General features: G+C 40.1%; 1 protein-coding gene across 1 annotated transcript in view; it reads left to right on the top strand.

The window, feature by feature from the left end:
• Positions 1 to 15890, top strand: part of LOC126379711 (uncharacterized) — a 77334-nt gene that overhangs the window by 52714 nt on the left and 8730 nt on the right. The window contains exons 9-24 of the mRNA XM_050028535.1: positions 1983 to 2159; positions 3425 to 3583; positions 4685 to 4903; positions 5516 to 5629; positions 6678 to 6888; positions 7380 to 7533; positions 8270 to 8375; positions 10601 to 10759; positions 10975 to 11133; positions 11221 to 12426; positions 12764 to 12834; positions 12903 to 13006; positions 13207 to 13345; positions 14071 to 14230; positions 14733 to 14851; positions 15029 to 15116. Coding sequence (XP_049884492.1) covers positions 1983 to 2159; positions 3425 to 3583; positions 4685 to 4903; positions 5516 to 5629; positions 6678 to 6888; positions 7380 to 7533; positions 8270 to 8375; positions 10601 to 10759; positions 10975 to 11133; positions 11221 to 12426; positions 12764 to 12834; positions 12903 to 13006; positions 13207 to 13345; positions 14071 to 14230; positions 14733 to 14851; positions 15029 to 15116 — 3345 coding nt within the window. The remainder of the gene's footprint in view (positions 1 to 1982; positions 2160 to 3424; positions 3584 to 4684; positions 4904 to 5515; positions 5630 to 6677; positions 6889 to 7379; positions 7534 to 8269; positions 8376 to 10600; positions 10760 to 10974; positions 11134 to 11220; positions 12427 to 12763; positions 12835 to 12902; positions 13007 to 13206; positions 13346 to 14070; positions 14231 to 14732; positions 14852 to 15028; positions 15117 to 15890) is intronic.

Raw genomic sequence — 15890 nt, 5'->3', positions numbered from 1 at the left:
CATGATCACTAGTTCTTAAAACTGCAAGATCAGTCATCTCAATCATCCTTTTTTTTGTATGACGTGACTTATTGTAGGTGTGCCGCAAATGGCGTTAACTACTTGGCCGGACAAATGGGAAAAGCTGAGGGCTCTCACCCGATACAAAATTTAAGACAACAGGTTTCCGACCGTTTGTCTGGCCAAGTAGTTAATGCCATCTGCGGAAAATCTACAATAAGTCACGTCACTAACATGCGCAGCGTGATAAAATTATCGATTGATTCAATTCATTATGTCGAAATCGATAAGATTGTTTTTTCCCTAACATGCGTGCCACGTGGCTTTGTTCGTAATTTGACAGAACAACATGACTAATTTGGGTTCGCATATTAGCACCAATTGACAAAACGACATAATTATATCGTCAGAATCGATAAAATGACCGTGAGAAAAATTTATCACGTTGCACATGTTAACCCATCTACTGCTGTTCCTCTAGCACGCTTACCTTCAAACTGGTCCAGAATAATGTGGTTCTCTAGACAGTGCAATGAGGATCACATCATGAACCCAAAGATACTCAGGACAGGGTCTGCATGACAACCGCGCCGCGCGCGGCGCGAATTTAGTTGAGCGCTTCGACAAATAAACGATACGAATGCTATCTACGTAGATGGACGTCAAACGGCTATTGTTCGAAGGCCTTGAGTAATTCGCGCCGCGCGCGGTTACCGTGCAGACCCTGCTGGCGTGTGGTAAAAGGATATTCTTATATATAAATAAAAAGTACTTTAATCAACCACAAGTACTTTTACAACGTCGCTTAAAGTAGTTACATGCAATTATCAGTAGGCTAATTTCCAACTAGGCAAATCAGTTACTTTTTACTAAACGTCAAAACACGAAATTACTATAGAATTTGTATGAAAAAGCACACTGTGACGTCATAGAAAAACGTGATAAAATGTCGCACTTATTATTACGTTTTTCTTGATTAAAATTCATGAAGTTAAATAGAAAAAAGATAATATTTTTCGTTAGTTTTAGATCTGTCTTTATTTAGTAAGCAGAATTACATACCTAATCTATCTTGAACTGAAGCAGCAGCAATACTGAGGAGGAGCCTCAGTATTGCTGCTGCTTTTCAGTCACACCTGTAACGACCTCCGTGGTCCAGTGGTTGAGCATTGGGCTCACGATCCGGAGGTCCTGGGTTCGATTCCCAGAGGGGACATGTCACAAAAATTACTTTGTGGTCCCTAGTTTGGTTAGGACATTACAGGCTGATCACCTGATTATCTGATAGAAAGATGATCCGTGCTTCGGAAGGCACGTTAAGCCGTTGGTCGCGGTTACTACTTACTGATGTATTCGTAAGTAAGCAGTCGTTAGATGAGTCATGTCAGGGGCCTTTAGCGGCTCAATGGTAACCCTGACACCAGGGTTGATGGGGTTGTTCTGCCTCACAGCCCACACGATAGAAGAAGTTTTCCTGTCTTGCGGATTTATAACTCCTACGTGTGGCAAATATATGAAACTACAAGTTCTTCTATCGTGTGGGTTGTGAGGTAGATTACAAGTGTAGCAGTTACAGAATAAAGTCGGCCGTACTAATGCAATATAGGTAGGTACTTAACTATTTTTTTTTTAATATATACTTACTATAATTTCGAGGAGCTCGGTGGCGCAGCGGTAAACACGCTCGGTCTGCGATTGTTGAAGTTAAGCAACTTTCGCAAAGGCCGGTCATAGGATGGGTGACCACAGAAAAAAAAAAAAATTCATCTCGAGCTCCTCCGTGCTTCGGAAGGCACGTTAAGCCGTTGGTCCCGGCTGAGTTAGCAGTCGTTAATAACCATCAATCCGCACTGGGCCCGCGTGATGGTTTAAGGCCCGATCTCCCTATCCATCCATAGGGAAGGCCCGTGCCCCAGCAGTGGGGACGTTAATGGGCTGATGATGATGATGATGACTATAATTTGTGCGTAACACCAGTGCAGACGCCAGGGTTGTCGTCAGACGGCCGAAAGAGGGCGCTACTAGCAGTGGTAGCCCGGGAACAGCACTATGCCACATGCCTACAGTTCGGGCTCGTCCGGTTCGTCTCACCTTTGGCTGAACGAGCCGACCTGATTGCGCCCAATGACCACCAACTGCTGTTCCAAAATCTTGAAGAGGTAAGTTGCTGAGGTAGACAAGAACTCATTTTATAAATCTAAAATTAAATTATAATATTATAACATAAACATAATTAAAACATAATATAATAACGGGTTCTTACCGCGTCTAAAATAGGGATATGAGACTCCCTATCTTAAACGCAGTAAGAACCCGTTATTATGTGTTTTAATTATGATAATAACCGCGTAAACTTAAAACAATGTATAACATAAACAGCCTATGTACGTCCCACTTCTGGACACAGGCCTCTCCTGAATCAACCGGGAGAAGGTATGGACTATACTCCACCATGCTGCTCCGCTGCGGCCCGCACACAACAACAATAACAACAGCTTTCGTAGCCCAGAGCGTGGCGCTCATGATCGGGAGATCCGGGTTCGATTCCCGATTGGGACATTGTCGAAATCACTTTGAGAGACTGTCCTTGGTAACTTTGTTTTTATTCAAGCTTTTTTTAAAAAGCTGATTCCCTGCTTCGGAGGGCGCGTTAAGCCGTTGGTCCTGGCTATTATATAACCATTAAACATCTCCACCAATAATAATAACAACAATAAATTATTGTTTATAATATATTATAAAAATATATTTCTTCGCTTACTCTTCTAAATTATACTTACTTACTCTTATATTTAAGGTACCAGTACCCCCTTAAATAAAATATTAAAAAAACAGTATTAGTACCCGTTAAGTATTATCCGCAGGCAATATTAGCACATTTAAAGAATGAAAACGATTTAGTTTTACACCACCTGACTTCCTATCTGTCATCCCCACCCTACCGCCGCCGCACTCACTGTACAGTGTACCGCCTCATTCCTTCTTTGTGTGCGGCAGCGTTCGCACGTAAGTTTAATATAAAAAAATATTTATAACTATTCGTTTTGTACTAGGTGAAGAAGTTTAACTATTTGCTTGTTGACTATTCATACTGTACCGTAATAAAACAATTTTACGGTTCTATTTTGAATTCAAATTCTGATACACGATAAATATAAAAGTACCATTCGTTTTTATTCGGAATAGAAGCACTGTAGGTACTCACAAAGAGGAAATTAAATCGAAAAAAATCTGACTCGAACGGGACTTGAACCCGCAGCTCTTGTGAAGCCGGGACGAGCGTGTTAACCATTACACCACCGGGTTCACCTACTGTCCATGCGAAATTCTTCGATCTATGTCAACGCGAAGCCGACCGTGGGTACTTTTCAAAAACTGTGAAAAAAGACAGTGAGAACTTACATAGTTATATTTTTGTCGTCAGATCTTCAGGCTGTCAGAAGACATCTTAGACCAAGTGGTTCAGGACGATGGAGAGATTCAGACGTCGACGGTTGTGGCGGTGTACCTGCAAAAGACCCCTGTGTTCCTTAGTCTTTATAAGAAGTATTGCTTAGGACTGAAAAGAGCTGATTGTGTTTTGGTAAGTAACTTCTTTAACTAACAAAACAATGGTTTACTACTTGAGGAGCTCGGTGGCGCAGCGGTAAACGCGCTCGGTCTCCGATTGTTGAAGTTAAGCAACTTTCGCAAAGGCCGGTCATAGGATGCGTGACCACAAAAAAAAAGTTTTCATCTCGAGCTCCTCCGTGCTTCGAAAGGCACGTTAAGCCGTTGGTCCCGGCTGCATTAGAAGTCGTTAATAACCATCAATCCGCACTGGGCCCGCGTGATGGTTTAAGGCCCGATCTCCCTATCCATCCATAGGGAAGGCCCGTGCCCCAGCAGTGGGGACGTTAATGGGCTGATGATGATGACTACTTCAGAACCACCGGTTGGAACAGATTATAAAATTGAAGTACTTAATCAGAAATCAGAAACATTTATCCAACGTAATTATCATGGATAAACTTGTTGAAGGTCAATGTAACATTTTTGAATTTACGTCATTTCGCAAGGTATTATGGCTTAGGCGAAGAAATGACAAGAAACTGCAACAGCAACACATCTTTTTCATCAAATGAGGGTTCATTACAAGTTAATTAATAACTAGAGGAACACAAAGTGCTCACAATGTTTTAAATATTTTTATGGCGGATTTGATAAAAAAAAAATTCACTTGCCACGAGTAAAAAGGTGGATTCACATCGTAGAAGAGTGTCCTTCCACTCTCGCAGACAGAATCTACTTAATAAATGAAATTATCTAGTAAGTAGATTAAAACTAAATAGAAATTCATTAGTCGGTCAGTTAGTCATTAGTAGATATTAAAAGATATTACTTTAATATTCAAATTTTAATATCCTTCAACACAAAACATAATATAAACTCATGATTATATCTTAATTAGGGTAGAGATACATCCATCGTAAGATGAACTAAGTACCCACACCTTTTTTGTTACATCGACGTGATAGGTGGTGATCCGTATCGCCGTCTATAATGGTCGAGTCAACCGAAGTTTGTGAAAAGCACTTTAATAAACAAATATATCCTTCAAACAATAAATAATTCTTTAACATATAGGATTGCCTTCTTTATATAACATATTGGACAGTTACAAACGGATCTTCTGTCTCGCCAGGTAAAAAAATCGAAAGACCCGAGCGGCGCGTTCTCGCGGTTCTGCACGAGTCCCCCCATCCCAAGGAGAAGACCAGACATCACTTCATTGGTACACAAGCCGCTGGAGCAGTTCCGGGAGCTGCTGAGGATGATGAGGGCGGCGGCGGCGGCCAGCGGCGCCGGGCCCTACGACCAGCTCGAGAAGAAGCAGCTGCAAGTCATCGTCGAGCAGTTACAGGTACGGCCTTCTTTCTTTCTTGTCGTACCCTCATTGCTGAGGATCGTGACTGTCCTGTGCCATATGTACAGCTCTTAGCATAGGGGCCCCCTGCCACCTGCTTGACCTGGTTCACCCATCTAACCGATGCTGTTCCTCTAGCACCCACAGGAACGACCGGGGGATTAAAAAGGCCCCATCGAGTAATTCATCTTAAAAGCAATATTGCATTTTGCCATTTGAGCATACAAAAGCAAACAAATGTCATACTTATAGCAATATTGCTTTTTAAATGAATTGCTTTTTTTATGTATCTTTTTTGCGACTAACATTCTATTTTCTATTTGTTTTGTGGTCCCGTCTCCGTGGTCCGGTGGTTGAGCGTTGGGCTCACGATCCGGAGGCCCCGGGACATTACAGGTTGATCACCTGATTTTCGAAAGTAAGATGATCCGTGCTTCGGAAGGCACGGTAAGCCGTTGGTCCCGGATACAACTTACTTACTGATGTAGGTATGTAGGGGTTACATGAGCCATGTCAGGGGCCTTTAGCGGCTCAGTAATAACCGTGATACACACGATAGAAGAAATACTTTCTTTCTTTCTAAATCGTTTCTTGTATTCTGTTTTACAGATTGGATACCAAGATGTGACGGCTGGATCCGGCCTAATGGGGCTTGCAGGTGATGGCAAACCACTGTTGTCTGTTGCTGATTTAGAAAGTCGACTCGTGTTCACTAGATGTAAAGTAAGTAATAACAATATAGCTAAACATTTGTAAACTCACGCCTATTTCCCAACGGGATAAGCAGTCGGGGGTGCTGATTGTGCTTCTCTTGTCACTTTTGTAATTGTTTTAGTGTTGTGTTTGTGTGTGCGTACGTCGAATAAATATTTTTTTCTTGCTTTCTTCCTTCAATAAAAAGCGTTTTTGTATTTTACCAACTTGTAAAAGGTCGGCAGCGAATGCGCAGAAATAAAAGATAAACTAAACGAATATCACTTGACTAAAAAATATATACTTACAAGGAAAAAGAAAATACATAAAAGAAAAGCAAAAATAAAATAACTTAAAACAACGACCGATCTTGGTGACAGCGAAAATTGAAGGAAGAAAACAAAAGAGAGAAATTATTTTATACAATCGTATTGTAAGCAGAAACCATGGAATTCTATTTGCTTCGAACCTGACACACTTCTTTTGCTTCCTCCACATTTATCAATCGTTTCATACACGCACGCCGGTTCAGAGTAGATCGTACTAAATCTTTTCTAAGGACATCTCCAATTTGGTCAATGTACGTCTTTCTAGGTCATAGATACATCTTCATAGATAGATGTGTATATAGTATATACATCCACTCCTCGCCAGCTATGTTTAAGTCCCATGTAATAGGGAGCGAGCCTATTAACCGGGCACGAATCCTGGGAACCACGTGATATTATCTATGATCCAAACATGAATTCTAAAGTCGAATTCAGTGGTTTAGAACCCGGCAAGATAATGGGTGAATCTCAAAATTTCAAGTTTGGTGGCGAAATTTCATATAATTTTTTCGTGATAAATTGGGTTCCGACATGAAAAAGATCCAAAAGGATCCTCGGTTCCGACATGAAAAAGGAATTTTTCAATTCCCAATTTCCCCAATTTTTCACGAAAAAATTATATGACAGACGCCACCAAACTTGACACATATTTTGATATTCACATGCATTTTTATTTTTGTTTCCCGTCCTGCAATTAAAAACAACAATCGTCTAGTGAACTGACTGAATTATTTTTTTCAATCTTCCAGCCGTTCGTACTAAGTACGGCAGGCCGGCAATGGATCTTCGGTGGCGAGCTGTCCCGAGTGGAGGGTCGCGCAGTGAGACCGTACTGGGCACTCCTGTTCAGTGATCTGCTGCTGTTTGCCACCGTATCCAGGGACAGAGTGCTCTTCGTCACGGAGGAACCCGTCTCTCTTGGCACTATTTCCGAAGCGCAGTTTAATGTTAGGAAAAAAGGTAATTTACTTCATCATCATCAGCCCATTAACGTCCCCACTGCTGGGGCACGGGCCTTCCCTATGGATGGATAGGGAGATATACTTACATTTACTTAATGTCTTCTTCGTGTGAGTTATGAGGTGGATTGCCCTGGTGTCAGGGTTATTATTGAACAGCCAAAGGCCCCTGACATGGCTTATGTAACGACTACATACTTACATCAAGACCCTCACTAACCTCATCATTATAATTTATCTTTGACCAGGGAAACTACCTAAACAAATCACAGACAGTTATTTTTAACGTGTTTTAGAAATAAAATAACAATAGGTGACCGGTGGTTCTGACGTCAGAATCGCCGGTCACTCTGCGTGTTTATGGCTATAGAGGCCAAGATACGGTAATATTTATGAGCCGACCATTCTGACGGTCACCCCCAATTACGATATAGCTTACGTTATGTTGCTTATACTTGTAGGTTACTTTTGTACTCGACTATATTTTTCCAGCAACTGAATTCAGGCTGATCCTGGGAAGAACTGGCGGAGAAAGTCCACTGGTCTCCTGCGCACCTCGAACCCCGAGTCGAGCACGAACCGTCGTCCTGCGAGCACCGTCGATAGACTTGAAGGCTGTATGGCAAAGCTTGCTGCAACGACAGATGTAAGTAGTCACCTTAACAATTTGAATTACGAAATGAGTGCGTCATTGGTGCGTGGTCATAATCGTTGTTTAAATTTACCTTGTCTGAGGCAGGCAAAGATCTTAGTACCATACAGCCTTGACTTTAGTAATTTATGCTTCGAAGTTCACGTTCAAAACAGGCTTAAGCTTTGTCTTCAATTTTCAACTGACACATCGCATTCTATGAAAATCGTCTACTTTGATATTTTTCATAGATGGAGAATGTATGGTGATGGGATGGGATACTTTTTTTTGACGTGATTTATTGTAGAATTGCCGCAAATGGCATTAAATACTTGGCCGGACAAATGGGGAGCACTGAAGGCTCTCACCCGGTACAAAATGTAAGAGGGTCGGTAGCGATAAACGCTGAAGTAGGGAAATCGTCGACCCCGCCGTCAGGGTCGGTATCGGGGGGTGATGGTACTATATACCAATGTCATCAAAGCACTACAAGATCTTTGTTGACCAATAAGGGTCCTATTAGACAGAAAGCAGTCAAGCGTGCTTCAGCTTTCGTGTGTCCTGATAGACCAATGATGTGTAGGTAAGCCTATGAAATGCAGCATTGCAAACTTAGCAGGCTAACGTAGCAAGGTGGAAAGAAACGTGTGACCACTTTCTTTCTGATAGGACTCACAGTAGGAATTCCTTAAAGTGAGTTTTCTAGAGTTTACATTTGATCAACATTGATTAATGTTTACTTTGGTTCCAGATACCGAGCGCATACGATGTCGGGCACGCCCCTCGGTTCGCCGTTAGACTCTCCAGACCCTCAGCTGACGTTCTCCTTGGCGACCCTGGACTCGCAGCAACGCCAGGTATCCGCGTCCAGCATCCAGCGGCACTCAAGTCTGGCCCTCCTACCAGCCAGCTCCTACCGCTCGCACTTAAACATGCTCGTGGAAGAACGTCACGAAAAGGAAGTCAGAGTCAGCTTTGATGTTCGGCCTAATTCTAGTTCCCCCATCCCGCAGCCCTGCAGGGGCCCATTAAGCTCGGTCTGGAAAACAGCGCCGACTCCAGAAACGCCGTCGGCGAATCTGTCCCCAGCTGACTCCCAAACCTTCTCCTCCCACTTTGTATCGTCCTCGAGTATCGAGAGGAACGACGAGCCCCCTACATCGCCCAGTGCTCAGCTCACTCCTGACGGAGGTGAGGCGGCCTATTCAGAGTCTTCTCCTTGTAGATGGGAATCTTTTGAAGCAGATCTAGCTCTTGCTGATTTAGACGTTGACCCCTCTTACAAGCACGCTGTAGAAGAACGTATATTTTTACCGGAAGACGCATTATTCTTTCCCCGAGTAATGCTGCCGGAAAAACCGACTCCGCCGGGGTACTTGGAACTTTGATCCGCGGAGTCCGACCCGGAGATAACAGAGTCCTGTTACTCCCGGAGATAGGTTCAATGGCCCTAAAGGTGTGTTCTAGTAGTCCTGTGGTTATAGCTGGTGTTTAGGCGAGGTCCCGAATGGAGCCAAAGCTTTCGACGTGTAGACCGGCCACGTGAAACGCGAGCATTTGTTGGATTGTTATTGCTTATAGTTGAGATTAAGGTTGTGGTAAAAATTTTGAGAGACATATTTTCGAACATTAGCCAGTATTGGACAAATCTCGATATTTTGATGACTAGAAATTTGATATAAGTCTGATACCCACTTATGATGTAACAGAGTGTTTTAGAACTGAATATTACAAAATTATAGTTGATCTGAAAGTTTAAACATTTAATAGAATCGAGAATTTACATGAAATAGGGTAAATAGAACCAAACTTGCATGCCAACAATTTACAATTTTAACAAGTATAAGAATCAGTGTCAAAAATGTAACCATAGGGTACCAAACTTAGAAATATTTTGTGACCTCAATTCCAATTTTGCTTCATAAGTCTTCCGTCCTTTTCTTATGAATTCCTAATATACTTAGACTTAATTTGCTTCATTCAGATTTGGTTTAGACTCCTTTAAATATTTTGAATATGTATTGGAACAAGCACTATTACTGGTGAATCCTATTTTCCTGATATTAATGTTAACATTAAAGTTACTTGTACAGACTTACACGTTAAATCTGATACATTTGCAATCATTTTGTACAGGTCATGTGGATATTTGGCGATCAACTCCGCGAATTCACCTAGATCCATCATAGTTACAGTAAAGCATTTTGATTTACAACGCTTCTTACACTCATCGCCATTAGAAATAACATGCGGTACAAGAAAAATGGTAGACAATGTTAATTATGTAGCCACCGCTTTCTGTTTTCGTTAGTATAATAAATAAAGTTACTATTATGCAAATAAATAGTGTAAATAACTGTATCTATATATTTTATCGCTAGCATCGCAAAATGTTCACATAACCTATTTTCTCCGGGTTTCGTATGTATATGACCTTCAAAAAAGTAGTTAGAATGAATAATTTTCGATGTCTTTGGCTGTGTGTACATTTTAATAATATAGTGTAATAGAGTACGATGAAAATTGATAATTTTGAGAAACCGTTTTACTTGTAGTTCTTGGTTCTTTGTGAAATTATAATGGACTAAAAATTAATATAAAAATTTGGATGTTTATGTTTAGATCGGAACAGTATATTTCTAATAATCCGTAAATAAAGTGATTTCAGTGGTGAAATACTTTTTATTTTATTTCTAAATGATTAGGAACACTATTTTGCGACGCTAACGATTTGTTTTTCAACTTATCAAATATGAAAGACCTACCATTTTTCTTTGTAATGCACTTTTTGTAACTCAATAGATATTGTTACTAACCTAAAATAAATCCGGGTAAATTGTTACGTCGCATAAATGCAAAATCCCCTCTGATAATGTATTTACATTTGTACTGTGCATTATAAAAATATACTAAATTTACAAATTCAGTGATTTTTTAAACAACCATTTTGGTGAGTACAAAATTTCCTTTAATCTGAGATATCCACATAATCTTGCAAAATTTAACAGAGCCCCTAACGTATTTTTTTAATTTGTTTCAATTCAAACAAAAGTTCTTAAAGGAACTTTCTGGAACGTTCTAGACGCGTCGAAGCTCACAAGAGACCCAGACGGGCGCGGGGGGAAGCGCGACTGAGGGGGCGAGAAGTTCCAAAAGTCGAGGATCCACTCTGCACCTCCAGAGATGGATGACACAACTTCCTGAAGCCGAAGAAATGGACCCACCCGATCCAGATATGGAGGTACTATTTAAATCATGACAGATACATAGAACACATTCACAGTGTATAATTATAACGCACAACTTACATGAGGCGTTTTTGCCGAGCCGAACCTCACCAAATGAACAAAAATCGTCTTACGGAGTCTTATGGACGGCCCCTAAAGTGACGTATGGTTATCTGATGCTTTCGTTAGTTTAAAGCTGGTTCTTATAGAAAATAAGTTCTTCACGCAGATGTGGAGCGTGGAGGAGTTAAGGAAGAGATCGAAGGAACTGAACCTTCTCGAGGTGGCAGACCTTATTTCCAACCATGCTGAAAATAAAGGTTCGTCATCTGCAGAGAAAAAGGAAGCAGATCACAGCCCATCCAAAAGCAGTAACTCCGGAAGTCAAGTAAGCAGAATCTATCTTCATTTCATAAATCACAGGAGAAAAACTAAAGTAAGTAGATTAAAATTAAACTGGAACTTTCCTTTTCAGATTACAGTGCGAACGAGTCCTGTAGTTGTAGACACTATCCCAGTATGCAGACAGTGCCATAAAAAGTGTTTGTCAAAACCAAACAGCCCCTTAATATCCCAAAAAGAACCCCCAGTAATACCAGCAAAGCCAAAAGTAGAAGCATCGCCTCAGAATTCGAACTCTAACAAAAGTGCGGCGAGTTCGTGTAGTGCTAATTGTGGTAACCGTAAGCCAAAGAACTTCAGTCACTTGCAACGTAAAGGTGCTATGAGGTTACGTCCAGAAGATGCCCCTATTGCAGCCGCAAAGGTCATAGACTCAATCGAACAAAGCCAGAAAATGCTCAAATCGACGTCCTACGAACTGAAAACGGACTCGCCAATCCTAAATAGAAGCGTCCATGCGAGAAGTCCGAGAAGTTCTAAAAGCCAATTGGAATTGCGAAAAGAAACCTCTATTAGATCCCCAAGTCCCTCTTCTAGCAGTAGAAACGCCAGTCCATTATCTACTAGTCATACAACGTGTAGTTCTATGGTATTTAATTCTAGTTCTAATGACTTGAGAATGTCCAATTCAAACATTGCTAATCAGGTCCAGTGCGTCATTGCGCAAGAAAAATACATAAACGAGGTAAAATGTGTCGAAAGTATTACACTGTCTAAAACCAAGACATCAACAACGAACTATCCGTCGCCAGGAACAGCAAGAAAAGATCAAATAACAAGACAAAAAGCTGAGAATGTACTTAATAAAGTTTTGGGTATGAACATTATCACTAAAAGAGAAAATGTGGGTACGGCGTTGAAAACGTCATCAGTTTTCTTAGATGATGATTCTATACACGAAGAAGAAATTGATTTTAGGATTGAAAGAGGAATGCGAAGGTCTCCTAGAATGGGTATATCGGCAGTTACAAAAATGAATGGAGATATTAGTAAAAAGACTGAACGAACGGAAGATGTGAACGCAAATGTGAACGTGAATATGAACAATGACGGTTCTGATGATGATTTAGAATTAGGACCTTTAATGTTAATGGGACTGTCTGCTATCAATCCAGCAGCACACCTTATGAGAGTGGAACCATTTAAGAGAACTTCGGGGTCTAATTTAAATAATGTAAATTCGAGACCAGGAAGTCTTGGTTCAGCTCAATCGGAGTCTCCTGTCCCAAATATAGCCGTAGTGCCTCCAACGCCTGATTATAACTCTACTCATAAGACTGTAAGTAAATATGTTATACAGCCTCGTGCAAAATAACTAGACACCTCGAGCAAAAGACTTAATGTTTATGTTCAAAGTCGGTGTGTGCGTCAGTATTTTACCGAGTGAGAGCCCTCAGCGCTTCACATTTGTTCGCCCAACTAGTGAATGCCGTCTGCGGCAAATCTACAATAAGTCACGTCAAAAAAAAACGTCGGGGTTTTATTCACAACATGAACGCAAGCGAGAAGAGAGCCATTCATTCCAGCGAGGTACCTCTTTAATTTGCACGGGTTGTATATTGTTGCACAAACTCTAGTTCTTAATAGTATCTCATTATGAATAATTGATGTTCCAGGATGACCTTGTAGATGATTCTCCCGAGTCCCCCGATGCACCAGAAGACCTACCGTACGTATCTTTAAAGAGGTACGTGCACCCATCAGTGTTCTTTTCGTTAGCCGAGGAACAGACTGTAAAACTATTTTTTCTTCCAGATACGGAACCATGTCAAGTCTCGAACGGTTTCCATCCGATGAGACTGATGATGGCAATGTAAGACTTACTGAACCTGAAACGGCGGTGAAACCTTATAATCCAGGTAAAAATATTCCCATAAAAGTACCGCATAATATTTTTAAAATCAATTCTCTCCCTCGTCAAAACGTTTTCTTTTTGTAATGGTTGATTTTTAATTTGGATTAATATGCCTACAAGATTGACACGGCTATATGTTTTAGCAAAACCATGTCACTAAATTAACAGTCCTTTTCGTAATCAAATTTTATTCCCTTTTTTCAGTCACTGGCGCTGCTGGTGGAATAATGGGATGGACAGCAAGAGCGGGCTCTTTTGTTGTTGAAAAGATGAACATTTTTAGTTATACTGAGAGTGTACCTAACACGTCGGTTGCACATAAGCAGCCTTCGTTCTTAGAAAGGTCAGTATACTTAGCTTTCTTATCTGGAGTGACTCTGTCTATCTTCTTAACACTCTATCTTACACTGTCTGCATAATTTCTCTTGTATAATGATCCTAAAATTTCCCTGTCACCTATTAGGTGGAAATCATCTTCAGATCCTTGGGAGACAATGAAAACACGATGAGTATGAGTGGGTTGAACATTAGAGTTAATATTTTAGACTATTTTGATGTCTTTATTAATACCATTGTCTTAAACGTTTTTGACAACTTAGGCTGTAATGCTAAATTATTTCTAGGTTAACTGTAACGTGTCGTGTACAAAGGTCTAATTTAGAATTAAGCTAATCAGTAAAATAAAGTCAATACTATTTTGTAGTTATTCACTTTTTAAGGTTTGTACAAAAGTAGCTTACTATGTTAACATAGAATAGTCTGGTTAGTAAACTTGTTTTACATTATAGCCGTAGTATTTTAGAATACACAAAATTATACACAATATGTTCAAAAATATAATAAACTTAGATTTATCCGGTGTATACTTTGGTAAATCTGCAATTAGATAAAGCTAGACTTCTTCTATGATTTGATTCAGATTATAACTAGTTCATATAGTCTCTTTAATAGTTCTGGACACAATTTTACACATTTCTAGTTTCGACTATCTAATATTAGCATTTTATATTTCTCATACAATTTTGTACCTAGACCTAAACAATTGACTAATAATATTGATACGAACAGGTGCTTGGGAGTAAGTGATTGGAAATCTACCCTGGCAACTGAAGATGGGACAGTTGAGACGGGAGAGGGGAGTGGAGCGAGTGGGGAAGAAGCTTGGGGTACTCCGTCATCAGGGGATCTTTCTGACAACCTGCCCGACTCGGAACATGGGACTCTTTCGGTACCCACCCAAATTAGTTTTGATTTTAACATACTTTTGACAAAAGATATTGCAACCGTATAAAGCAGACTTTGCATGGCTATGGAGCCGCGCACGTCGCGAATCATATCTAGAGCTTCGACCAATAGACGTAGCGAATGCTATCTACGTGGATAAACGTTGCACGGCTATTGGTCAAAGCCCCCGATATGATTCGCTTCGCGCGCGACGCGGTTACCATGCCGCAAGGGCAGAATGCCTTTATTTATTTCAATACAATTGTTTTTGTGTGTGACGTTTTGTTCGGTTATGTATGTATAACCTCTCTATCTGCAATAAGTATCTTTGAATTGTGATCATAGCTATCATTTTACCGTAGCTCAAGTGTGAAAGGGATAGTGGGAAGGCATCATAATTCTGTTACATTTGTATCTTCACTGTATGTGACGAGTATTAAGGCTTTTACATTTTGCTTGCTTCTAATGCATTTTTCTCTTTAATGAACGGTTAACTATCGTTGCAGTCGCCCACGAAGTCATCATCATCATACGCTGGTGATGATGATACGGAGTTGATGATGGATGAGCTCTTGATGGCTCCTACGATAACTGGACCTACCACGCTGAGACCTCTCTTGCCAAGGTAAATGGAAAATCTGATATTTATTATCCCTTTGATGATATGATCAAAATTACCATCAAAGAACGTTTAGGCATATAAATGCCGTTATTGAGCAAATTGTAGCTGTAGAAAAATGAATTGGTGATGCAAAAAAAAACAAAAACTAACCTAAAAATTGTAACGTAGGGATGTTTTCAGGAGAAGACTAGAACCCCTACTTGAAGAGGAGTGCTCCGACAGTGGCAGTGAAGACAACAAGCCTACCCCCACCAACTCTGACGACCAGGTGAATATAACAGATGATAAAAATACCTGTATCAATTGAGATTTATAAGTCAACGAGTATATTGGAAGTAATTTTGACGATATTATATTGATTAAATCGCCTTTAGAAGGGATTACTGACGTTAAAGCTTCGTAACACACATCTATCAAAAGAGTCACGTAAATCAATACAAAAGATACTGAGTAATGATATTATGATGAACTGATGAAGTAAGAGTACTTACATTTTACATTCTATTGATACAGGTGGTACAGAAGCTCACACTTTTGATAGATGACATAATATAGCTATATGTATAGCTGAATGTATCAATGTCAATATAACCATAGCATGCCAATGACCATACAACTCGTGAGAATGTACAGAGAAGCATGCTTGTTGCATGAACCGAATAATTAAATGTTAACATTATCGTATTTACTAAGTATCTAGATATCGCCATCGTTTGGGTATTTATATCTATCAACACTTTGACCCATAATATAACTAACTATATTGATTAGGTCAAACATATTAACAATAGTAAGTACAAGCGTATTGATGTACTTTTTGGGGACAAGCTCCTAAATAAAAATCTAAAAGAACAATGAGAAAGCCTACAAAAGATAGCTAAAAAGGGAAGAAATCTCTTATAAATTATTGTCTGCTAAAGCAATAGAAAAAACGCTATTATCCTCCGCACTTCAGATTACCAGTAATTATTAGGTTTTTTAATTTCAGACGCCGAATACATTCATAGATTTTTTCATAAGTATAAAAATAATTGACAAACTG

Source organism: Pectinophora gossypiella, chromosome 3 (assembly GCF_024362695.1).
Source record: "Pectinophora gossypiella chromosome 3, ilPecGoss1.1, whole genome shotgun sequence".
NCBI lineage: Eukaryota > Metazoa > Arthropoda > Insecta > Lepidoptera > Gelechiidae > Pectinophora > Pectinophora gossypiella.
The sequence above is the reverse complement of the archived record's forward strand: the minus strand, read 5'-3'. Positions and strand labels throughout refer to the sequence as shown.